The sequence below is a fragment of the Carcharodon carcharias genome, chromosome 12, assembly GCF_017639515.1.
Source record: "Carcharodon carcharias isolate sCarCar2 chromosome 12, sCarCar2.pri, whole genome shotgun sequence".
Classification (NCBI taxonomy): Eukaryota; Metazoa; Chordata; class Chondrichthyes; order Lamniformes; family Lamnidae; genus Carcharodon; species Carcharodon carcharias.
Window position 1 is genome coordinate 19,259,301 of NC_054478.1, and position 27,069 is coordinate 19,286,369.

At 47.4% G+C, this 27,069-nt stretch overlaps 1 protein-coding gene across 1 annotated transcript in view; it reads right to left on the reverse strand.

The window, feature by feature from the left end:
• slc23a3 (solute carrier family 23 member 3) overlaps positions 1 to 27,069 on the reverse strand; it is a 64,887-nt gene that overhangs the window by 20,785 nt on the left and 17,033 nt on the right. The window contains exons 3-5 of the mRNA XM_041201216.1: positions 26,886 to 26,980; positions 19,483 to 19,568; positions 16,931 to 17,112 (exon numbers count right to left, since the gene is read on the reverse strand). Of these exons, the coding sequence (XP_041057150.1) occupies positions 16,931 to 17,112; positions 19,483 to 19,568; positions 26,886 to 26,980 (363 nt within the window). The remainder of the gene's footprint in view (positions 1 to 16,930; positions 17,113 to 19,482; positions 19,569 to 26,885; positions 26,981 to 27,069) is intronic.

A 27,069-nucleotide genomic window follows, 5' to 3' on the forward strand; every position in this document is an offset into this window, starting at 1 on the left:
TCTCAATATTTTATTTTTATTCAGTCACAGAATGTGGGCTTCACCGGCTGCGCCAGCATTTATTGCCCCTCCCTAAATGCCCCTTGAGGAGGTGGTGGGTGAGCTGCCTCCTTGAGCCGCTGCACTCCATGTGGTGTAGGTACACCCACAGTGCTGTTAGGAAGGGAGTTCCAGGATTGTGACCCAGCGACAGTGAGGGAACAGCGATATATTTCCAAGTCAGGATGGTGAGCGGCTTGGAGGGAAACTTCCAGGTGGCGGTGTTCCCCATCTATCTGCTGCCCTTGTCCTTCTAGGTGGTAGAGGTCATGGGTTTGGAAGGTGCTGTCGAAGAAGCCTTGGTGAGTTCCTGCAGTGCATCTTGTAGATGGTACACACTGCTGCTACTGTGCATCGGTGGTGGAGGGAGTGAATGTTTGTGGATGTGGTGCCAATCAAGTGGGCTGCTCTGTCCTGGATGGTGTCGAGCTTCTTGAGTGTTGTTGGAGCTGCACTCATCCAGGCAAGTGGGGAGTTTTCCAACCTGACTTGTGCCTTGTGGATGGTGGACAGGCTTTGGGGGGGCCAGGAGGTGAGTTACTCATTGCAGGATTCCTAGCCTCTGACCTGTTCTTGTAGCCACAGTAGTTATACGGCTAGTCCTGTTCAGGGTCTTACAGGACTAAGGAAGACCTTATACTGAAACAGGATCCCTCACAGCCTCAGCTCATCCCATGGCCAGTTAAGCACCTTTTTTGGAAGTGTTGTAGTGGAGGGGATGTTGCAAGGGTTGTTTGGTTTCTCACAGAGAGATCTGGAGGCTTGCATTCTTCAACATTAAGTACCCATTAACAACTCAGAACTACCTCCAAGATCTAGCCCAGCATGGGTGGCTTCTTCCAGACTCTTCTACACACAGCCTACTAACACCTGATTCTCCACATCACTATGTGGGTGGTACCATTTCCCCAGTCCCTCATTAACCCTTGCTCTGCTAAACACCCTAATACTATGGGGGGATGCAGCAACCAGTTTGCACACAGCCAGCTCCCACAGACGACAATGGGATAATAATCAAGTAAACTAGGTGTTGGTTGAAGGATAAATGTTGTTCCGGGGCACTGGTGGGGGGGAACTCCTATTTCTTGCTTGAAATAATGTTGCAGGGCCTTTCATGACCACCTGAATAAGGGGGACAGCCATTCTGGGCTGAGATGAGGAGATTTCTTCACTCAGAGGGTTATGAATCTTTGGAATTCTCTACCCTCGAGGGATGTGGATGCTCAGTCATTGAGTATGTTCAAGACAGAGATCAATAGATTTTTGAGTACTATGGGATTTAAGGGATTATGGGGATAGCTGCATAGTGTGGGAAGTTGTGGGTGAGGGAGGCCAGTTATGATCTTATTGAAAGGCAAAGTAGGTTCAAAGGGCCAAATAGCTGACTTCAGCTTGTATGTCTTATGTTCTTATATTCCTAAGTACTCTGAGTAAAGAAATTTCTCCTCATCTCAGCCCTAAATGGTTGACCTCCTTATCCTGATATGGGGATCATCCAAAAAAAATGGCACCTCTGGCAGTGCAGCTCTCCCCCGGTACTGCACTGTACCGTCAGCCGAGATTACTGTGCTCACGTGCTCGGAGTGGAGCATGAATCTACAGCCTCCTGACTCAGAGGCATGACTGTTAACGATGATTGACACCTCACGCGGCTTTGAGTCTGTTCGAGGAGAAGGGTGGGGAGCAGCTGTTTTTTTACACAGTGAGTTGTTGTGATCTGCAAGGCGCTGCCTGAAAGGGCGGTGGAAGCAGATTCCATAGGAACTTTCAAAAGGGAATTGGATCAATACTTGAGAAGGAAAAATTTGAAGGGTTATGGGGAAAGAGCAGGGGATGTAACTCATTCAGCAAGCTGGCAGAGACACGATGGGCTGAATGGCCTACTTCTGTGGCGTAAGATTCCCAGAGGAGTCTGTGCATTTACCAATTAACAAAAGTGAGGCAAATGTTCCACCTAGTGGAAATGAAAGGAACTGTTCAGTGGGTTGATATCAGTTCAATTGCTTTTTCCATAGAAACTGCAACACAGAAACAGCTCAATGTCGGTGCTTATCCTCCACACCAGCCTCCTCCTGCTCTGATCACCTCTTTGCAATCAGCCCCTGAATCCGAACCCCCTCATGCGTGCATCAAGCCTTCCCTGAAATGAGCCAATTCACTTCAACCACTCCCTGCCGCAGAGACTTCCACATTCTCACCACTCCCTGAGTAAATAAGTTTCTTCTAAATTCTTTATTTGATCTGTGGGTGACTTATCTTATATTCACGCCCCCTTGTTCCCCAACATGTAGTTTCTTCACATGAATTAAAAAAATGAAGACTTGTATTTATATAGCGCCTTTCACAACCTCAGGATGTCCCAAAGCCCTTCATGGCCAATGAAACACTTTTGAAGTCAGCCGATAGCACAGAATTGGAATATTGTCGAAAAGGGACGGCGAAGATTTCCAACTTGCACTCAACAGGACAAATGCAAGAATCCCAAATTTCAAACAACTGCAATAATTTAAACCACAGGGAGGAGTGTAGTCGTTGCTGTAATGTAACAAATCTGGTCAGGTCACCCATTTCCCAGTGAAAAGAGTCCCTGCCTACTCAGCCCCATTCCAAACTGGGTAAATATTTTCCACTCTTTCTCCAGTGCTCCGTTATCCTTCGTGTGGCTTGGAGACCCTGGGGAGGTGGGAGGGGCATTGAAATAAAAGCAAAAAACCTGCGGATGCTGGAAATCCAAAACAAAAACAAAAATACCTGGAAAAACTCAGCAGGTCTGACAGCATCTGCGGAGAAGAACACAGTTAAACATTCCGAGTCCGAATGACTCTTCATCAGGTGCATTGAAATTGGTTTCCAGCAGTAGTACAAATTGACAGTCTGTTGTACATTGTGCTCAGCTTACTATTACACTGAGAACAATAGAGAAAGAGTAGTGTGTGCTGTTGAGCAGGTTTCTGATTCAATCTGAATGTGCGTGTGCTCCTGGCAAAGGGTAATTTCAACCCAACCCAGAACTGGGCGCAGAACTCCAAGTGTGGTCTAACCAAAGCTCTGTGTAAATTTAACACAGCCTCCCCCCTGACTTTGTATCCTCTTCCTACACAAATGAACGCTGGCACTTTGTTTGCACTCTTTATGACCTTGTAAGAGCATTAGAAATAGGAGCAGGAATATGTCATTCAGCTCTTCAAATCTTTTTCATCATTCAATAAGATCAAGGCTACTTGTTGCACTCTGAATTCCCTCAGAATCCAAAAATCTACTGATCTATTGACTTGAACAAACTGAGCATCCACAGCTCTCAGGAGAAGAGAATTCTGAAGATTCACAACCTCTGAGTGAAGAAATTCCTCCTCGTCTCAGTCCCAAATGGCCCGCTCCTTCCCATGTGACTGTGACCTTTAGTTCTAGAATTCCCAGCCACAGGAAACAGCCTCTCAGCATTTACCTTGCCAAGTCCTTAAGAATTTGATATGCCATTGGCCTTTATCGATTTATAGAATCATAGAATGGTTACAGCGCAGAGGGAGGCCATTCAGCCCATTGGCTGTGCTGGATCTCTGCAAGAGCAACTCACCTAGTTGAAATCCTTCTGCCTTTTCCCCAAAGCCCTGCAATTGTTTTTCTTCAGATAATTATCCAATTCTTTTCTGAAAGCCTTGATTCGTGTGCCTACCCACACCCTCAAGCAGCGCATTCTAAATCCTAACCAATCGTTGTGTAACTCCCAGAATCCTATTCTCCTCCATCCCAATTTCCAAGGAATAAGTGACTTCCTTATTCTTCCTACTAAAACGAATCACCTTACGCACTTTGCAATATTGCATCTCATCCACTCACTTTACAAACCTGCAGTCTCATTCCTTCATTTCCACAGACGAGAATTATTGAAGTGATTGGAGGCTCCAGTTGGAGCCAAGACCCCACCCCCAACCCCCACCCCCAATCACAAATGCACCTTGGTCCCTCCCTCATCAAGGTGGTATCTTGAATTGCTCAGCTCCTTAGCAATAGGAACAAGGGAGGGGGTCGTGCAGCCCCTCAGTCCTGTTCTGCCATTCAGTAACATCCTGATTGTTCTGCATCTTAACTCCTTCTACCTGCCCAGGATCCTTAACCCTCAATGCCTTTACCCAGCAAAAAATCTATCAATCTAGGCCTATGACGCTTTTCAAAAAAAAAAGACTCAGTTGCTTTTTTGGGAGGGGGAGAGAGAGATCCAGATTTCCACTACACTTGGTGCAAGGAAAGCAATCAACTTGAGGAGATATTAGAACAGTTGACTAAACTCTTGGTCAAAGAGGTGGGTTTTAAGGAACGTCTTAAAGGGGGAGAGATGGGGAAGTAGAGAGGTATAGGGAGGGAATTCCAGAGTTTAGTGGCTAGGCAGCTGAAGGTACAGCCACCCATTATGGAGTGATTAAAATCTTGACTGTGCCAGAATTGGCAGAACACTGTGGAATCTTGGGGGATAAGGCTATCCTGTTTTTATAATGATATAAAGGTACCAATCACTCATAAGGGATTGGGTAAACACGTTGTGGATCCATTTATTTAGACTAGACACATGGGAACAGATATACAAAGGCAGACAGCTTGAAGACATCAATGGCAGAGCTGTGTGTGCGCGCACTGCTGAAAAGCAAAAGTGAAACTAAAACTGAGTTGCATGAAACACTTCCTATCCAGTGATGTCATGCTGCTGCAATCACTTAAAGGCATATTACAACACCAACATGCTTTACAGCCCATGTCCTACTTGAATTTTGGCATCTATTGTCACGTAGGAATCCCAGCAGCCAAGTGATTGGCTAATAGCTGCCCTCCAAAATGATCCGACAAGGTACTCGGATGTGGCAGTTAGGGATGGGCAACAAATACTGGCCTTGCCAGCGAGACCCACATCCCATGAAAGAGTTTTTAAAAAAACCTCACAATTGGTACACAGCAAGATCCCACAAACAGCGATCAGATAATCTGTTTATGTGATGTTGGGTGAAGGTTAAGTTTTAGCCCAGGACATGGGAAGAACTTACCGGCTCATCCTCGGCTGTGGAATTCTTTAGATCCACCTGAGGGGGCCATAGGGGCCACAGTTTAACATCTCACCTGAGAGACGACACCCTCCAGCTGTGCAGCACTCCCTCAGTTACTGCACGAGAGGGGTAAAGGGAAAACGCAAGGAGAAACTATTGTTCACAAAAGGAAGGAGCAGAATCACTCGTCCAGTGCCATTACCACTATCTCTCACCCCGGCACTAGTTCAAGGCTGTTATTCCTGGTGTTGGGGCCAATAATTAGTCTGCAATCGACACCACAAAAAACAGATTATCTGGTTGTTGCTGTGTGTGGGGTTTAGACCCTAGCCAGACACTCAGTTGTATCAAACCGTTACAAAGGCACAAAAAAGGAATGAATCCGGACGGACCACCCAGCATCGACCTAGGCACTGGAAATGACAACAGCAAACTCAGCCCTGTCCACCCTGCAAATTCCTCCTTACTAACATCCGGGGGCCAGTGCCAAAATTGGGAGAGCTGTCTCGACAGCCTGACATAGTCATCCTCACGGAATTATACATTAGAGACAATGTCCCAGACACCACCATCACCAGCCCTGGGTATGTCCTGTCCCACCAGCAGGACAGACCCAGCAGAGGTGGTGACACAGTGGGATACAGTCAGGAGGGAGTTGCTCTGGGAGTCCTCAACATTGGCACCGGACCCCATGAAGTCTCATGGCATCAGGTTAAACAAGGACAAGGAAATCTCCTGCTTACCACATACCACCCACCCTCAGTTGATGAATCTGTGTTCCTCCATGTTCATCACTTGGAGGAAGCACAGAGAGTGGCAAGGGCGCAGAATGTACTCTGGATGGGGGACTTCAATGTCCATCACCAAGAGTGGCTCGACAGCATCACTACTGACCAAACTAGCCGAGTCCTAAAGGACATAGCTGCTAGACTGGGTCTGCAGCAGGTGGTGAGGGAACTAACAAGAGGGAAAACATACTTGACCTCATCCTCACCAACCTGCCTGCTGCAGATGCATCTGCCCATGACAATATCGGTAGGAGTGACCACCGCAGAGTCATTGTGGAGGCGAAGTCCCACCTTCACATTGAGGATACCCTCCATCATGTTGTGTGGCACTACCACTGTGCTAAATAGGATAGATTTCAAACAGATCTAGCAACTCAAGACTGGGCATCCATGAGTCACTGTGGGCCATCGGCAGCAGCAGAATTGTACTCGAACACAATCTGTAACCTCATGGCCCAGCATATCCCCCACTCTACCATTACCATCAAGCCAGGGGATCAACCCTGGTTCAATGAAGAGTGCAGGAGGACATGCCAGGAGCAGCAGCAGGCATACCTAAAAATGAAGTGAAGCTATAACACAGGACTACTTGCATGCCAAACAGCATAAGCAGCAAGTGATAGACCGAGCTAAGCGATCCCACAACCAACGGATAAAATCTAAGCTCTGCAGTCCTACCACATCCAGTCATGAATAGTGGTGGACAATTAAACAACTCACTGGGGGAGGAGGCTCCACAAATATCCCCATCCTCAATGATGGAGGAGCTCAGCACATCAGTGCAAAAGATAAGGCTGAAGCATCTGCAACAATCTTCAGCCAGAAGTGCCGAGTGGATGATCCATCTCGGTCTCCTCCGGAGGTCCCCAGCATCACAGGTGCCAGTCTCCAGCCAATTCAATTCACTTCAGTGATATCAAGAAACGGCTGATGACACTGGATACTGCAAAGGCTATGGGGCCTGACAATATTCCAGCAATAGTACTGAAGACTTGTGCACCAGATCTTGCTGCACCCCTAGCCAACTTGTTCTAGTGCAGCTACAACACTGGCATCTACCCGGCTAAGTGGAAAATTGCCCAGGTATGTCCTATACACAAAAAGCAGCACAAATCCAACCTGGCCAATAACTGCCCCATCAGTTTATTCTCCATCATCAGTAAAGCAATGGAAGGGGTCATCAACAGTGCTATCAAGTGGCACTTGCTTAGCAATAACCTGCTCACTGACGCCCAGTTTGGGTTCTGCCAGGGCCACTCAGCTCATTACAGGCTCGGCTTAAACATGGACAAAAGAGCTGAACTCCCAAGGTGAGGTGAGAGTGACTGCCCTTGACATCTAGTCAGCATTTGACCAAGTGTGACATCAAGGAGCCCTAGCAAAACTGGAGTCAATGGGAATCAGGGGGAAACTCTCCGCTGGTTGGAGTCATACCTAGCGCAAAGGAAGATGGTTGTGGTTGTTGGAGGTCAGTCGTCTCAGCTCCAGGACATCACTGCAGGAGCCCCTCAGGGTAGTGTCCTAGGCCCAACCATCTTCAGCTGCTTCATCAATGACCTTCCTTCCATCATAAGGTCAGAAATGGGGATGTTCACTGATGATTGCACAATGTTCAGCACCATTCACGACTCCTCAGATACTGAAGCAGGTCCATGTCAAAATGCAGCAAGACCTGGACAATATCCAGGCTTGGGCTGACAAGTGGCAAGTAACAGTCACACCACACAAGTGTCACGTAAAGACCATCTCCAACAAGAGAGAATCCAACTATCGTCCCTCGATGTTCAATGGCATTACCATTGCTGAATTCCCCCACTATCAGCATCCTGGGGGTTACTATTGACCAGAAACTGAACTGGACTAGCCATATAAATACTGTGGCTACAAGAGCGGGTCAGAGGCTAGGAATCCTGCAATGAGTAACTCACCTCCTGACTCCCCAAAGCCTGTCCACCATCTACAAGGCTCAAGTCAGGAGTTTGATGGAATACTCCCCACTTGCATGGATGAGTGTATGTCCCACAACGTTCAAGCAGCTCGACACCATCCAGGACAAAGCAGCCTGCTTGATTGACACCACATCCACAAACATTCTCTCCCTCCACCACCAACACACAGTAGCAGCAGTGTGTACCATCTACAAGATGCACTGCAGCAATTCACCAAGGCTCCTTAGACAGCACCTACCAAACCCCTGACCACCAGCATCTAGAAGGACAAGGGCAGCAGATAGATGGGAACACCACCATCTGGAAGTTCCCCTCCAAGTCACTCACCATCCTGACTTGGAAACATATCGCCGTTCCTTCATTGTAACTGGGTCAAAATCCTGGAACTCCCTCCCTAACAGCACTGTGGGTGTACCTACACCACATGGACTGCAGCGGTTCAACAAGGCAACTCACCACCACTTTCTCAGGGGCAATTAGGGATGGGCAATAAATGCTGGTCCAGCCAGCGAAGCCCCACATCCCATGAATGAATAAAAAAAAATCAACATCATTAAAAATCAGATAATCCGGTCACTATTGCTGCTTGTGAGATCTTGCTGTGCACAAATTGGCTATTGTGCTATCGCCATTACAAAAGCGACTAAAAGTATTCAAAAGCACTTAATCGGCTGTAAAACACTTTGAGACGTCAGTGTTGGTGAAAGGTGCTATATAAATGCAAGCCTGTTTATTTCTTCACCCAAAGGAAAGGGAACGAAGAATTTTCATTTATATAGTAACATTCCCATCCTCAGGATGCCCCCAAAGCCCTTTTCAGCCAATGAATTGCTTACATTTAAGAAAAGTAATTGCCACATAATGTAGGGAATCACGGCAGCCAATTTCTGCACAGCAAGCTCCCACAAGCAGCAATGTGATCGTTGTTGGAGAACCTGATCTTTAGTGATATTGGCCCGGACACCGGGGAGAACTCCCTTGCTCTTTGTGTCAGGTCGGCCAGAGCTTTCGGTTCATGTGAAGAGGCAGATGGGTTTGACTGTTCATCCGGGAAAAATGTTAAATAATTGGTTATAAGGAGGCCTTACAGGAGGAGAGAGAGCAGGAAAGTAGGCCCATCGGCAGGGTGCAGTAATGAGCGGGGCAGTTCTTTCTCTTTCAGGCACTGATCAATCTTGTTGGGGCCGAGACTACACTTCAGACTTCAGGCGGCTGCAGCTTTTTGCATCTTCCGCTCCAGGATGGTCCAGCTTTGTCAATTCACCGTCCTACCACCAGGTGTCAGTGTGCTCCATGAATCAACCTGCTGTCCCGTTGGCTTTGACATTTGGTTGATGGGTTCTCAGTTCTGCAAAGGCATCAAGCAGCAAAACCTCTGGTACCTCCTCCTGGGAGGTCTATCTCCCCCTTTTGACTTCTCGTTCGACGCTAATAGGTGTCAGCCGTGCCTCCGTTGGGTAGCACTTTCACCTCTTGAGCCTCCAAGGTTGTGGGTTCAAGTCCCCACTCTGGGGATGTGAGCGCAGCATCTGGGCTGACTCTCCGAGTGCAGTACAGGCTGAGGGAGTGCTGCATTGTCAGGAGCGATGCCTTTCAGTTCAGACATTAAAGCGAGGCCCTCTCAGGGGGATGTAAAAGATCCCAGTGCACTCGTCAGAGGAAGAGTAAGTGAGATCCCCCTAGTGTACCAGCCAATATTTACCCTGGGCTCCCCCCATAGCAAGCTGGGAAGAAGCCCACCCCACAGCCCTAGAACGCGCCGGGGGGGTGGTGGGGGCGGTGCAGGCTGCACCGGCTGGGAGTGGGGTTTCCACTCCACACGGCAGGGTTGAGGGTGGGGGGGGGTTAATCCTTCCTTCCTGCTCTTCATCAGCTGGACCACAAACAAAAATAACCAGCCTGGCTGCCTGCCCCTACCAACTGTACAACAATGATGTGGGCAGCGCCCTGTCCCGAGCAGAAAGGGGGTTGCTAACAAGCCGAACTGGCCTTTAATCATTCACTGAAACGTGGTGAGCGAGCGGCGGCTTCCTGTATCTGCCTGTCACGTGTAACATGGGGACCAGCTTCGGGGGGGTGGGGGATGGGGGAAGGGAAGGCAGTGGGCTAGCCTCACGACATATTATACCTGCCCCACACCACCCACCCCACCCCCCCCACCCACCAACCCACTCAAAACACTCCCGGGGAAGGGGAGAGGGGGAGGGGCATGTAAAATCCAGCCCCCTGCCCCCCCACCCCCCCTTGACCAATTGTCTCCTGCATTTCCTACTTCACAACTTTGTGTTTATTTATTGCCCATCCCTAATTGCCCCCCCGAGAAGGTGGTGGGTGAGCTGCTTTCTTGAACCACTGCAGCCCCTGTGGTGTAGGTACCACCCTCAGTGCACATCCTGAGGTTGTGAAAGGTGCAACAAACTGCAAGTTCTTTCCTTCCAAATGTTTATTATTGTTTTATTCTGATTTTTTTTATCATTTCCCCCTAAAAAGAGTAAAAGGTTTGAGCAGTGCTCTCTGCCAACTCTCCGGGATTGCCCCGCAGTCTCCTGTCATTAAACCATAAAGGTATTGTCTGTTTCTTTCATTTTCTCTGATGCCCTTGTTTATTCACGACAAAAAAAAATCTTGCAGATGGGTAAGAAGCTTTTTTCTTAACCAGATGGGCTGATGGAAGTGGGAAGTCATGTGATGGAGACCTCCAGGTATACGTCCAACTGGAGTTGGCAACATTGCGTTGCTGCTGAGTTTGCAATACTCTCCTTTATTGCTGTACTTTCCGGTAAGTGTCTAGATTGTCTTGTTCCTAAACATTCTCACATTCACACCAGGGGTCTCAAGATGCTTCATAAAGGGGCTAGGAACACCTTGGACACTGAGTCAAAGAGGCTGGCACGGAGAGGAGGAGGGGGGGTGGGGGGGCTTAAAGCTTGTTCAAAGAGGTAGGTTCATCATGAGGGTTTTGAAAAAAGATAGAAAGAGGTGGTGAGGTTCAGGGATGGACCCAGTCAGGTGAAAGTACAGCCAGCAATGGTGGAGCAAAAGGAATCGGGAGTGTACCAGAGGAGTACAGGGATAGCAAGGACACTAGAGGAATTTTATTTTTCTTCATCCTTTCATAGTGTTGTGGGTGTCGCTGGCTGGGCCAGCATTTGTTGCCCGTCCTAATTGCCCTTGAGAAGGTGGTGGTGGTGAACTGCCTTTGTGAACCGCTGCAGTCCATGTGGTGTAGGTACCACCCTCAGTGCTGTTAGGAAGGGAGTTCCAGGATTGCCCTTGAATTGAGAGCAGCTAAGAGTCAACCACATCGCTGTGGGTCTGGAGCCACATGTAGGCCAGACCAGATAAAGACAGCAGATTTCCTTCCCTAAAGGGCATTAGTATCATTGCTTCAATTGAATAATGACAATTCACAGCTTACATGCTAGTTTTCGATTCCAAATTGAATTTAAATTCCATGAGTTGCCAGTGTAGGATTTGAACCTGTGCCCGCTGATAGGTAGCCTGGGCCTACTAGATTATTAGCCCAAAGGCATTACCAATATGCCACTTCCTCCCCTTTAAGCAAGAAAGAGAGTTTTAAAGTGGAAATATTGGAGAATCGAGAATCAGTGTGGGATTAGTGAGTACAAGGATGATGGGTGGACAAACCTTGGGGTAGGTCAGGATCCAGGAAGCAGTGTTTTGGATGAGTGGAAGTTTATGGAGAATGGAAGGCCGGTGCAGAGAGAATCAGAGTAATTGTGTCTGCAGATAACACAAGTATGGATGAGGGTTTCAGCAGCAAATGAGTCGAGGTAATCGTTCCTTTAAAAGAAGATCCCATGATCATTTTTTGGAGAGCATTCTGGTCTATATTCCTGCCTCAGCCAGCTCGTGTACAATCTAAAACTTGTCACATTTCACCGCTGCTTGCGGGATCTTGCTGCGTACAAATTGGCTGTAAGACAACAGCGACTGCACCTCAAAAGAAAAAGTTATTTGTTAGTTTTGAGGAACGCTGAGCTGTCTCTGAAGATGTAAAAGGCACTACAGGGGGAGGTGATGGTGTAGTGGTATTGTCACTGGGCTAGTGATCCAGGGACCCAGGATAATGTTTTGGGGACCTGGGTTTGAATTCCATGGTGGAATTTGAATTCGATAAAAAAATCAGGAATTAAAAGTCTGATGATGACCATTGTCCATTGGTGTAAAAACCCACCTGGTTCACTAATGCCCTTTAGGGAAGGAAATCTACTGTCCTTACCTGGTCTGGCCTACATGTGACTCCAGACCCACAGCAATGTGGTTGACCCTTAAATGCCCCCTGAACAAGGGCATTTAGGGATGGGCAATAAATGCTGACCAGTGATGCCCACATCAACGAATGGAAAAAATATATATAAACAAAAGTTCATTCTTTAGTCAGAAGGATGAGAGACAATGAGTTAATTGGCCATTTCTCATAGTCACCTTTTGGGCAAAATCGTCCCAGATTTGCACTAAGTGCTGTAGCAGGTGGAAAAAATAATGTTTTACCCGCTGGCTGCAATGGCAGCTTTTCACCCTGTGTCAGCCCAAACCCACCTCATTAATCACCCATTCCTGGGACACACACTGTTTCCATGGCGGGTAGGCCCTCAATTGCCTTCTACACTGTCACCTCACTGCTTCCTCACGCCAGCAGCCATATCTCACCATCCAGTGCAGAAAGAGGATGAATGATCTCATCGGTGCTGCCAGGGTAAGGACATCCTTCTAAACTCACACACTCACACACCCATCACACATTCACTGGCACCTCACTCACTGCCAGCTCAAGGGACATCACCACTCGCTCTCTCACACACACACCCTCACATCTCCATCTGGCCTCTTCTCCTCTGGAGGCTGCCTCCTCAGCCCTCACCCTCTTGTGGCCACTTGCAAAGACCAACATGTGCCCTCTCACACATCCTGGGATACCCTCCTCCCCCAGTACAGCCCTCGCCCTGCAGGCATTGAAAGCCGCCCCTTCCTTCTGCTGGCTGGTCTGGTTGGTGAAGACCTGCCCATGAGCCCCCTCTAACAGTGATGTGGCGCTGCCTGTGGAGCCTGGTGCTGATGCCCGTGAGTGCTGTCTGAAGCAAGGCGGGCAAACGAATCTCGAAGTCCCGAGTGAAGTGCCGCTCTCCAGGTGCACGTCGCTTATGACGTTAATGTGATGTACCCGGGTGATCCAGCGTGGGGGGGGATTATTCAGGCGAACAGATGTATTACAATGAAGTTCCCATTGTGTGGCAGCGGGAAACATGCCCGCCATTGACGGGCAGAGCGGACGATTGGCAAACTGGTTTCACGGCGCCTTGAAGCCAATTTGTGGCCTTCCCGCCATATTGTCCGCTCCTGTCCGCCGTGATGGTAGGCACAGAAAATTCCGGCCATTGTCTCAGCCTTAATCCCTCCCTCAGCCAGACACCCGGGAAGAGCAGGTGAACTGACCCCCGTTTCTTTGCTGCTTGCAGGGGTTTGCTGTGGGCACCATGGGGCTGTCTACACATCCAGGGGAATGGCGCTTTGGAAGGAATTCACTGTGTGCAAGGCAGGCGGCTCTTTACTTCTGAAAGCTTGCCCAGGTTAGGGTGAGCAAAATCTTAATCAAGGATGTTTTCTGCTGAATGAATGTGACGAAATTCGAATGGATGAAGATTGAGGGCTGACCTGATTGAGGTCTGAAAGAATTTGATAGAGTCCGTAAGACCATGAGACATAGGAGCAGAAGTAGGCCATTCGGCCCATCCAGTCTGCTCCACCATTCAATGAGATCATGGCTGATCTGATAATCCTCAACTCTACTTTCCTGCCTTTTCCTCATAACCCTTGATCCCCTTACTGATTAAAAATCTGTCTATCTCCTAGAATATACTTAACGACCCAGCTTCTACAGGCCTCTGCGGTAAAGAATTCCACAGATTCACTAGCCTCTGAGAAAAGAATTTCCTCCTCATCTCTGTTTTAAATGGGTGCCCCCTTACTCTGAGATTATGCCCTCTCATCCTAGACTCTCCCACAAGGGGGAACAACCTCTCAGCATCTACCCTGTCAAGCCCCCTAAGAATCTCATATGTTTCAATAAGGTCACCTCTCACTTTTCTAAACTCCAATGAATACAGGCCCAACCTACTCAACCTCTCCTCATAAGAAAATCCCTCCATACTCGGGAGCAACCTAGTGAACCTTCTCTGGATTGACTCCAATGCCAGTATATCTTTCCTTAGATAAGAGGACCAAAACTGTTCACAGTATTCTAGGTGTGGTCTAACTAGTGCCTTGTATAGTTTTAGCAAGACTTCCCTATTTTTATACTCCATTCCCTTTGAAATAAAGGCCAACATTCCATTTGCCTTCCCTATTACCTGCTGAACTTGTATGTTAGCTTTTTGGGATTCATGCACGAGGACTCCCAAATCCCTCTGTGCTGCAGCTTTCTGCAGTCTTTCTCTATTTAAATAATATTCAGCTCCTCTATTCTTCCTGCCAAAATACATACCCTCACATTTTCCCACATTATATTCCATCTGCCAAGTTTTTGCCCACTCACTTAACCTGTCTATATCCCTCTGTAAACTCCTTGTGTCAGCCTCACCACTTGCCTTCCCACCTATTTTTGTGTCATCTGCAAACTTGCCCAAAAGTACATTCACTTCCCTTATCTAAATCATTAATATATATTGTAAATAATTGTGGCCCCAGCACTGATCCCTGTGGCACTCCACTAGTTACAGGTTGCCGTTCTGAAAATGCCTCCTTATCCCAACTCTCTGTCTTCTATTAGTTAGCCATTAGTTAGTCTATCCATGCTAATATACTACCCCCAACACCATGGGCTCTCATCTTATTAAGTAGCCTGATGTGCGGTATCTTACTGAATATCTTTTCGGAATCTAAATATATTACATCTACTGGTTCCCCTTTATCTATCCTGCTTGTCACCTCCTCAAATAATTCCAATAAGTTTGTCAGGCATGATTTCTTCTTCATGAAGCCATGCTAACTCTGCTTGATTAGATTATGTAATTCTAAATGCTCTGCTATTACATCCTTTATAATAAACTCTAACATTTTCCCGATTACGGATGTTATAAGGGCATTGCATTAGCAGTTTTACAATCTTCTGGGACTTTTCCAGAATCTGAGGATTGTTGGAAGAAGTGTATCCACTAACTCTGTAGCTACTTGCTTTAATAACTAGGATGCAACCCTTTAGACCCAGGGGACTTATCGGCCTTTAGCCCCATTAGTTTCTCTAGTACTTTTTCTCTAGTGATCATTATTGTATTTATTTCTTCCCCCACTTTTCCTCCTGGATTATTTAGTATTTTTGGAATGCGATTAGTGTCTTCTACTGTGAAGACTGAAGCAAAGTATTTATTCAACACCTCTGCCATTTCCTGTTTCCCCATTATTATTTTCCCAGCCTCATTCTCTAAGGGGCCTATGCTCACTTTGGCTTCTCTCTTCCTTTTTACATATTTAAAGAAGCTCTTACTGTCTGTTTTTATATTACTTGCTAGTTTAACCTCAAAGTTTATTTTCTCCCTCTTTATTATTATTTGGTCATCTTTTGTTGGTTTTAAAACTTTCCCAATCCTCTGGCTTACCACTAACCTTTGGCAAATTGTATGTTTTTTCTTTCAACTTGATACTATCCTTAACTTTCTTGGTTAACCATGGTTGGTTTATCCCCTTCCTAGAATCCTTCTCCCTCACTGGGATATATCTTTGTTGTGAATCATGAGCTATTTTCTTAAACGTCTGCCATTGTTCACCAACCGCATTTTCTGCTAAACACCTTTCCCAGTCAACTCCAGCCAACTCTGCCTCATTCCTTTGTAACTACTCTTATTTAAGTTTAGCACAGTTGTTTCTGACCCAATTTTCTCACTCTCAAACTGAATGCTAAATTCTACCATGTTATGGTCACTGTTTCCTAGGGTATCTTTTACTCTGAGATTATTTATTAAACCTGCCTCATTACACATTACCAGATCCAAAATAGCCTGACCCCTGGTTGGATTCACAACATATTGCTCTAGGAAACTGTCTCAATACACTCTATGAATTCTTGCTCGTGATTACCTCTGCCAATTTGATTTTCCCAATCTACATGAAGATTAAAGTCTGATTAATGTACTGCCTTTTTTACATGCCCTCATTGTCTCCTGATTTATTCTCTGTCCTACAGAATAGCTACTGTTAAGGGGCCTACAGGCTACTCCCACCAGTGTCTTCTTCCCTTTGTTATTTCTTACCTCCACCCATATGGAGTCTACATCTTCTGATCCAAGATCATTTCTTGCTATTGTACTTATTCCATCTTGTACTAACAAAGCTACCCCACCGCCCTTTCCTTCTTGCCTTTCCTTTTGAAAAGTTACATGCCCCTGAATATTTAGTTCCCAGATTTGATCTCCTTGTAGTCACATCTCTGTAATGGCTATAAGATCATACCCATTAACCTCTATATGTGCCGTTAATTCATTTATTTTGTTCCGAATATATCGTGCATTTAAGGGCCTTTAATTGTGCCTTTTTACCATTTTTCTCTCTTTGACCCTATTTGCTGCTGTTTTTTTATGTTTCTACACTCTGTCCCTTCCTGTCACATTCTGGGTATCAATAACTAAATAGCTGTCCTGCAATGCTGCCATATCCTTTTGCTTTTTAAGCCTACGTATCCTCTCTCCAGAACCCTCCGACATAGGTTAGACATAGAGGACGTCTGCATAGACATAGGGTTGACGTAGAAATGGTGGGCGATCAGGACTAGGAGCCATAAATATAAGATGGTCACTAATAAATCCAATAGGGAATTCAGGAGAAACTTCTTCGGTGGTAAGAATGTGGAACTCGCTACTACAGGGAGTGGTTGAGGTGAATAGTAAGGGGAAACTGGATAAATACATGCGGGAGAAAGGACTAGAAGGATATGCTGATAGGGTGAGATGAAGAGGGATAAGTGGAGGCTCGTGTGGAGTGCACACAGGGACTATTTAGGCCCTGGGTCCTGTTTCTGTGCTGTACAGTCTATACAATGATGAATCAGAACTATTGGTTTCTTTGTTTCATTTGAGTTGGATTGAAGTACTTGTCTGGTTATACTTACAGAGCAGTAACGCCCCAGTGCGATGAGCTGAAATGTGCCGCCTCCTTATAACAAGACAGGCCGATTATTGAGAGCATGGGAGCCAACACCATGGGCCCACAATGCTGTGATGTCAGGCCCTGCAGCCCCGACAATCCCAGGAACACTTGCAGGATTCCCGAAACAATAACTGCACCACGTACCTGGAACCATCCAAAACAGATAAAACAGTTATAACTCCCACCTTCCACCTCATCGCTTCACACCATCCGGGGCCCCAGATACCCCCTCCTGATAAAACAGAAATTCACTCGTGCCCCTTTCAGTTGGGTATACTGTGCTCGCTGCTGGCCGTGTGAACTCCTCCACATTTTGGAGAACCAAAGGTGATTGGCCGATCACTTTGGGGAACACCGTCATTCAGTCTGTGACTCGGGGCTTCGTTTTGACCCTCTGCCCCACTCTCACTCTGACTCCTCTCTCCTCGCACTCCAACGCTGGCCCAATGAAGCACAGCACAATAATGAGGAACTGCGCCTCAAATTTCGACAAGGCACTTTACGACCTTCCACGCTCATTACCGAGTCCAACAGCCCCCAGGTTGTAACCACTGCTCCCATTTTTCAGGACAGCAGCTGTTAACGATTCTGCTGTTGCCATTCACACCTCCTCCAGGCTCATCTTTTGTTCCTTTGCTTGTCCTATTATCATCTTCCCTTTGCCTTGCACCATCACCACTTTCTGTCATTGAATTTCTTCTGTCTTCTACCCTATCACCGTCCTTCCTCTACCCCTCACCCACCCTCAGTACTTGTTCAAAACCTATTCTATCCCTAGACGTTGCCAATTCTGATGGAAGACCATCGACCTGAAACACTAACTCTGTTTCTCTTTCCACAGGTGCTGCCTGGCCAGCGGAGCATTTCCAGCATTTTTTAAATGTCTTTTTTCATGTTTTTATCTCAGACTTCCAGCATCCGCAGTATTTTGCCTTTGAGTTAAACCTCTCCGTCTGAACTCTGGACAGAAGCCTTGGGTTAACCCTAGAAGGTGAAGGAGCCCATGACCTCAAACCACCATTCAGCGAGCTCATGGTTTATCTGCATCCTAATTCTGACAACTTGGGTCCACATCCTTTCGTTCCCTTGAGTAGCGAAAGGCTATTGACCTGGGATTGAAACTTATTATTTGAGCTAGCTTTTTTGAGGGGGAGAATTCCACACGTTTACCACTCTTTGTGTAAAGAGCTGCTTCCTAACCTCTCTCCTGAATGGCTTGGCTCTGATTTTAAGGTTATGTCCGCTTGTCCTAGGCTCACCCAGCAGCAGAAAATGTTTCTTTCTGCCCACCTGAGCAGTTCCTTACAAAATCATGCAAGCCTCAAATAAATTCTACATTCCAGGGAGCACGAGCTTGGCTTACATAATGTCACCCCATCATTTTTTAAAAATTTGCTCCTGGGATGTGGGCATCGCTGGCTAGGCCAGCATTTATTGCCCACCCCTAACTGCCCTCGAGAACTGAGTGGCTTGCCACACTGTTTAAGAGACAACCACATTGCCGTGGGTCTGGAGACAGTAGCTTTCCTTCCAGATGGGTTTTTTACAGCAATGGTTTTAGGGTCAACATCAGATTTTACCATCTACCATGGCAGGGTTCAAACGCAGGTCTCTGGATTACTAGTCAAGTTAACAACACCACCACGTCACCAACTCCCCGCCCCATTTAAATTTTCAGGAAGGCGGGGGCGCAGCTAAATCAGCTGTCGGCCCGCTGACCTGTCAACGACCAACTGAGGCCATTGACAGTGTCAATTAAGCAATTAAAGGACCTGCCCGTCCAGCGTTAAGGTTGGTGGGGAGGCCAGGAGCCCCGGTGGGAACTAGAGAAAAGATGAAACCTCATCCACCAGCGGGATGAGGTTTCATGTAGGCTTTGAAAAATTTTAATAAAGATTTTGTATAAATTATGGACATGTCCCAACTCATGTGACACGAGGGGACGTGTTAGGGAAATTTTATTTTTCTATTTTTGCCTTTTTCACATGTACAGCCGATCTCCCTGAGGCTGCACTTAGCCTCAGGGAGATGAGTCGCTCTTTTGTGCGCATGCGTGAAACAGCGCACTCTCGATTTTGGGACTCCTCCCTCCCCCACCCGCACAGGGAGCGCATAGCGCTTCTGTGCGGACGTCACGCTGGGCGGGCCTTAATTGGCCCACCCACGTAAAATGGCGGCGTGCCTCCGATCGGGGGGTGCCGATCGTAAGCGCGCCTGTGCGTGCCCGCCATTCAACAACCCCCCCACCAACCCCCCCCCCCCACCCCCCAACGGGTGGAATATTCAACCCCCTGTGTAACTTAGAGCCCTGGTAATATTCTGGTGATTCTGCACTGCACTCCTTACAAGGTCAATGTAGGTTTCCTAGTGCCCCAAACTACCCATCTTTACCCATCTGACTGGCCCACGCCATTGTCTAGTCAGGCTCTGAGTCAGGAGAGGACTTTCACTTAGCTGCCCCGCAAATGCTGCCACATGACACACTGCAACATGCCAATTCTGGAAGCGTCTTACTTCACAAAGGGTGTACTTCCATGTCTGCAGGGTGATGTCTGTCTCTGAGCACGGGGTCCCTTCACAGAGCCTGGCCACCTCAGTACCTGTATCAGTTAAACAAAAGAGAAAAATAAGGAACTTGCATTTAAAAAGCGCCTTTCACCACATCAGCACGAGCCAAAGAACTTAACTGCCAATGATGTACCCATGAAGTTCAGTCACTCTTGTGATGTGGTGCAGCCAATTTGCACACTGGAAGCTCCCACAGTCAGTCATGGTCCGTTTTAGTGGTGTTCGTTGAGGGATAAATATTGACCAGCGCACCGGGGAGAACCCCCCCCTGCCCTTCTTCGAAATAAAGCAATGAAATGTAAGCCTGTGTTCAAGCTTCTGCAATGGAGTTTGAACTGACAACCTTCTAGAAAGTGCTACCCACTGAGCTACAGCTCAAGCAGTGAATTGGGAACGAAGTACAGAATGAGGGAACCTCTTCAGCAAAGAAACTCAACTGGACCCGCCAGATAAACACTGTGGCTACAAGAGCAAGTCAGAGGCTGGGAATCCTGTAGTGAGTAATTTATCTCCTGACTCCCCAAAGCCTGTCCACCATCTACAAGGCACAAGTCAGGAGTGTGATGGAATATTCCCCACTTGCTTGGATGAGTGCAGCTCCCACAACAATCAAGAAGCTTGACACCATCCAGGACAAAGCTTGATTGCCACCCCATGTACCATCAGCAACATTCACTCCCTCCACCACCGACGCAGCAGTGTGTACCATCTACAAGATGCACTGCAGCAACTCACCAAGGCTCCTTTGACAGCACCTTCCAAACCTGGGACCTCCACTACCTGGAGCGGACAAGGGCAGCAGACACATGGGAAAACCACCACCAGCAGGTTCCCCTCCAAGCCACTCATCATCCTGACTTGGAATTATATCGCCGTTCCTTCACTGTCACTGGGTCAAAATCCTGGAACTCCCTCCCTAACAGCACTGTGGGTGTACCTACACCACATGGACTGCAGCGGTTCAAGAAGGCAGCTCATTACCACCTTCTCAAGGGCAATTAGGGATGGGCAATAAATGCTGGCCTGGCATTGACACCCACACCTGTGAACAAATTAAGCAATTTTTCAAAATTTTTTCCTTGTTCCCCAGAAGATGCTGAAACCCGTTCAGTTTTTCCATCCCAAGTGGTCCTTCTGCTTGTACGTTCTCTGTGTGGCAGGTATCGCGTAGTTTATTTTTGTTTGACCTGGTGTCTGCGATTCCATTAGGGGATAGTGTTCGGGTGCAGGGACACTGGTTATCATCACCACCACTTCCCACCCCCCTCACCGGCTCACCTTTCCTCTCTTGGAGCACTGAAGCCAATTGTGCTTCTACCTCTGCCACCCAACTGAGATCAGCCAGTAAAGCAGAACCAAAGGGCATTGCACCTGGAGCCTCTCCAGTGTGTAGGCTCCTTTCTGATGTAATGACCAATCCCCATCAGCAAGTGGAGCTCTCACTCAGACTATTTTGCCTCCCTCCTGTACCACTCCCCCCCAGCCCACCCCACTCCCCCCCACCCCCCGGCCATCATCCAAGATGTAGGCAGGGAGACTAATGGAGCGAGTATGAGAAGACAGACACCAAATGGAAGACAGAGGGAGCGGGGAGGACAGAGATTAATGTGAGAAAACTATGCATAAAGCAGCTTTGCATTATTTTAATCAACAGCCAGTTGAGAACAGAACTGGCTGGTGGAGCATTGTTCAATCCTAAACCTTGAACGATCCCCTTTCACAGACAAGTAGAGAACTTAAACAAATCGTTACGCAATTTCCTTTTTGAGCTTGGGAATGATATTTTCTTTTGTTGGTTGGGCTGTGAGCTGGTGGATTGACAGTTTTTGGGTCGGCAGAATGGATGAGCAGCGTTTAGAATTTCCCAGCGCTCGGTATCTGTCCAGGAGTTCTGAAACGATGACACACTCCAAACACAATTCACCTCACCTCAGTTCCTTAGGCCTCAGTCAACGCTGCTCTATCATTGGTCACTGGGAGGTCAGGTGAGACCAGGCTTTAGTGGTCCCTAACCATTAGAAGGTTGAAATTGTGAGGCTTTGCTATGATCCTCTCTCTATTCTCTGGTGTTTCAATGTGTAGGAAAGTAATAGGCAGTGGGTAACCTGTCTTCCTAGCTAGGGACTAAAATTAGGAGAGTTGCAGACTTCGTATTCCCTTGAATGTGGAAGATTGAGAGGTGATCTAATCGAGGTGTTAAAGATGATGAATGGAGTTGATCGAATTGGGAACTAATAAATAGCACCAGCAGTAGGTTGATTGGGAAAATATTCCCCCCGGTGGAAGATTCCAGAACAAGGGGCACAGCCTTAAAGTTAGAGCGAGGCCATTCCGGAGTGATGTCAGGAAGCACTTCCTCACACAAAGGGCAGTGGAAATCTGGCACTCTCTCCCCCAAAAAACTTTTGAGACTGAAGGGGGTTTGTTAATTGAAAGCCATGAGATTGGTAGATGTTTATTGGGTGTGGGTGTTAATAGTTACAGAACCTAGGCGGGCAAATGAGAATAAGATACAGCTCAGCTGTGATCCAATTGAATGGCAGAACAGGCCCGTGTGGCATCTTTATGCTCCTATGTAGGCTTTTTAAAATTCATTCATTGGATGTGGGCTTCGCTGGCTGGGCCAGCATTTATTGCCCATCCCTAAATGCCCTTGAGAAGGTGGTAATGAACTGTCTTCTTGAACCGCTGCAGTCCATGTGGTGTGGGTACACCCACAGTGCTGTTAGGAAGGGAGTTCCAGGATTTTGACCCAGTGACAGTGAAGGAACGGCTGATATATTTCCAAGTCAGGATAGTGTGTGGCTTGGAGGTGAACTTCCACATGATGGTGTTCCTATGCATCTGCTGCCCTTGTCCTTCTAGATGATAGCAGTTGAGGGTGTGGAAGGTGGTGTCGAAGGAGCTTTCATGAGATTCTGCCGTGCATCTTGTAGGGGGTACACACTGCTGCTACTGTGTGTTGGTGGTGGGGGGAGGGAGTGTTTGTGGATGGGGTGCCAATCAAGTGGGGCTGCTTTGCCCTGAATGGTGCCGAGCTCCTTGAGTGTTGTGGGAGCTACAATCATCCAGGCAAATGGGGAGTATTCCATCACACTCCTGACTTGTGCCTTGTAGATGGTGGACAGGCTTTAGGGAGTCAGGAGGTGAGTTACTTACCACAAGATTCCTAGCTTCTGACCTGCTCTTGTAGCCACAGTGTTTATACGGCTAGTCCAGTTCAGTTTCTGGTCGATGGTAACCCCCCAGGATGTTGATAGTGGGGGATTCAGTGATGGTAATGCCATTGAATGTCAAGGGGCGATGGTTAGATTCTCTCTTGTTGGAGATGGTCATTGCCTGGCACTTGTGTGGTGTGAATGTTACTTGCCACTTGTCAGCCCAAGCCTGGATATTGTCCAGGTCTTGCTACATTTGGCCATGGACCTGCTTCTAACCCTCTGGCATTATCCTGGAATCATCAGGAATTAAAGGTTAATAGTAAGGGCACAAGCAACCCAGGAGAAAAATAACAGCAGCCTTTAAAAATATATATTTTTATTCATTTTCTGTGTCTACTTTATTAGTTACAGAAGCACTGGGGATAGGAAGGGAAAGAGGAGAAATTTGATGGAGATCAAGAATCATACAAGGGACATATCAAGACACATCAAGGGACATACAACACTCCTCGGACTGCTGTTCTCATCACACCCTGAGACCCATATTCAGTGCCATGCGCTGCTATATAAACACACTCGCCCTCTCCCTCCAGCAGCATAGACTTACCCTATCTCTAAACTGTCCTTGCCCCCAGTTTCATTTTATTCTTCGTCTCTCCCGACACCTGAACAAGAAACTTAGTCTCTTTCTCTCAAGTGCTGAGGAATGCAAGCTCCAACAACTCATCGACACCAACACGCATCCAGGACTCTCCACTCCTTCCTATCCCTCTGATCCCATCCCGTCTTCTAATCCTAGCCCCGGCTGTGTATTCACCATACTCTCTGATCTTCCCCTCTCTGTTGCTGAACGTTCAGTGCTCAGCAAAGGACTCGGTTTTATACCCTTACGCCTTCACTCCAATGAATTTCGGGCTCGGCATGATGCTGAACTCTTCTTCTGCCACCTGTGTCTCTGAGCTCACTTCTTTGGGCAGGAGTCCTCTCTCCGTTCAACAGATCCTTTTACCTGCCTCCAGTATTCTCCCTCCATCGAGACCTCCCCCTCTGGATTCCTACCTGCTCTTGATCTTTTCATTGAGAACTGTTGGCGTGACATCGGCCACCTCAATTTCTCTGCTCCTCTCACCCACTCTACCCTGTCTCCACACTCCTTTCTCTCAGGTCCAACCCTGACATTGTTATCAAACCTGCTGACAAGGGTGGTGCTGTTGTTGTCTGGCGCACTGACCTCTACCTCGCAGAGGCTGAGCACCAACTCTCAGACACTTCCTCCTACCTCTCCCTGGACCATGACCCCATCACTGAACATCAAGCCATTGTTTCAAGGACTGTCACTGGCCTCATCTCCTCTGGAGATTTTCCCTCCACAGCTTCTAACCTCATAGTCTCCCCACCTCGGATGGCCCGCTTCTATCTCCTCCCCAAAATCCACAAACAGGATTGTCCTGGTAGACTGATCGTGTCAGCCTGTTCCTACCCCACAGAACTCATTTCTTCTTATCTTGACTCCATTCTCTCTCCCCTTGTCCAGTCTCTTCCCACCTACATCTGCGATTTCTCTGACACCCTACATCATATCAACAAGTTCCAGTTCCCTGACCCCAACCGCCTCCTCTTCACCATGGACGTTCAATCCCTCTACACCTCCATCCCCTACCAGGATGGTCTGAGGTCTCTCACTCCTTCCTTGAACAGAGGCCTGAACAATCCCCATCCACCACTGCTCTCCTCTGTCTGGCTGAACTTGTTCTCTCACTGAACAATTTTTCCAATAAACTCCCTCCAAATAAAAGGTGTGGCTATGGGTACCCACATGGGCCCCAGCTATGCCTGTCTCTTTATGGGGTATGTGGAACATTCCTTGTTCCAGTCCTACTCAGGCCCCCTTCCACAACTCTTTCTCTGGTACATCGATGATTACTTTGGAGCTGCTTCATGCTCTCGTCTGGACTTGGAAAAATTTATTAATTTTGCTTCCAATTTCCACCCCTCCATCATTTTCACATGGTCCATCGCTGACACTTCCCTTCCCTTTCTTGACCTCTCTGTCTCAATTTCTGGTGATAGACTGTCCACCAATATCCATTACAAGCCTACCGACTCCCACAGCTACTTCGACTACAGCTCCTCACACCCCGCTTCCTGTAAGGACTCCATCCCATTCTCTCAGTTCCTTCACCTCCGTCGCATCTGTTCCGATGATGCCACTTTCAAAAACAGTTCCTCTGACATGTCTTCCTTCTTCCTTAACCGAGGTTTTCCACCCATGGTGGTTGACAGGGCCCTCAACCGTGTCCGGCCTATCTCCCGTGCCACTGCCCTCACACCTTCCTTTCCCTCCCAGAACCATGATAGGGTCTTCCTTGTCCTCACCTTTCACCCCATCAGCCTCCACATTCAAAGGATCGTCCGCCGCCATTTCCGCCAACTCCAGCATGATGCCACCACCAAACACATCTTCCTTTCACGCACCCCCCCCCCATCGGCATTACGTAGGGACCGCTCCCTCCAGGACACCCTGGTCCACTCCTCCATCACCCCTTACATCTCAACCCCCTCCCATGGCACCTTCCCATGCAACCACAGAAGGTGCAACGCCTGCCCCTTTACTTCCCACCTCCTCACCGTCCAAGGGCCCAAACACAGCACTTCACTTGCACTTCCCTCAATTTAGTCTACTGCATTCGCTGCTCCCAATGTGGTCTCCTCTACATTGGAGAGACCAAACGCAGACTGGGTGACTGCTTTGCAGAACACCTTCAGTCTGTCCTCAAGCATTACCCAGACCTCCCTGTCGCTTGCCATTTCAACACTCCACCCTGCTCTCATGCCCACATGTCTGTCCTTGGCCTGCTGCATTGTTCCAGTGAAGCTCAACGCAAACTGGTGGAACAGCAACTCATCTTCCAACTAGGCACTTTACAGCCTTTTGGACTGAATATTGACTTCAACAACTTCAGACCATGAACTCTCTCCTCCATCCTCACCCCTTTTTGATCCCCCTTTTTCAACATTTATTTTTAAATTTTTACATATATATATAAATTTTTTCCCACCTATTTGTGTTATTATTTTTAAAATTTATTTCCATTAATTGTTTTATCCCCACCTTTTAGCCTATTTCGATCTTTTCTCTCACACCGTCCCCTCTCCTCACCCCACCCCCACTAGGGCCATCTGTCACTTGCTCATCCTGCTTTCTACTCTTAATGTCACCATTAGCACCTCCTTTAGCCAGTATCACCACCACCAACACCCCTTCGACCTTCTGTTTATGACATCTTTCGCAATCTCTCCTTTGCTTCCACCTATTATTGGCCTTCTATCCAGCTTCATCTATCCCAGCCCCCTGAAACAGTATATATTTCACCACATTTCTACTTCTCTTTAGTTCTGAAGAAGAGTCACAAGGACTCGAAATGTTAACTCTGTCCTCTCCACAGATGCTATCCAACCTGCTGAGTTTTTCCAGCAATTTTTGTTTTTGTTTCAGATTTCCAGCATCCGCAGTATTTTGCTTTTATCAAGAATCATCTAGTTGGTTAACAAAGAGCCTGTTGCTTTCCAGTTAGGAACATAGGAGCAGATGTAGGCCGTTCAGCACCTCGAGCCTGCTCCACCACTTAATAGGATCATGGCTGATCTGGTTGTGATCTCAGCTCCAACTTTCCTGTCCACCACCCCCCCCCCTCCATAACCTTTGACTCCCTTGCCTAACAAAAATCTCTCTAACTCAGCCTTGAATAACTTTAAAGGCACAGCCTCCACTACTTTCAGGGGAAGAGAATTTCACCGATGAACAAGTCCTTGGGAGAAAAAGATTCCCATCTCTGTCTTAAAAGGGAGACCTCTTATTTGTGAACGATGTCCCCCACAAGAGGAAACATACTCCAGCTATCCACCCTATCAAGTCCCCTCAGGGTCTTATATATTTTAATACATAATTAGCCAAAGGAAGGCAGAACGCCATGAGGATGGACGTCAGGTGATCAGTCAGGGTGGGGGGAACTGGGAGTGTGTGGGGGGGGTGGTGTTTGGGGCCATTGGAGGTCAGAGGTCAAGTGATGAAGGGATGGAACACATCCAGCCAGAATTGGCAACACTAACATTCCCTAATATTAAAAAAATCTCTTGCTGTTGAAAGGAATAGTTCAAATGAAGAGTTAGAGAAGAACAACACTGTACCATTACGATGGGAGCTGTTGGTTTCCATGGGACATGAAGCGAGGATCACAGCAGGGATCAAATATTCAAAAGATGGGGCCTGGATTAGTGGTAATCTGGAAAGGACAAGAAGAAACAAGAAGACAAAAACATTATAAACCAATCCACAAAATTAACTGATGCATCAGTTTATGAGCATTTTGCT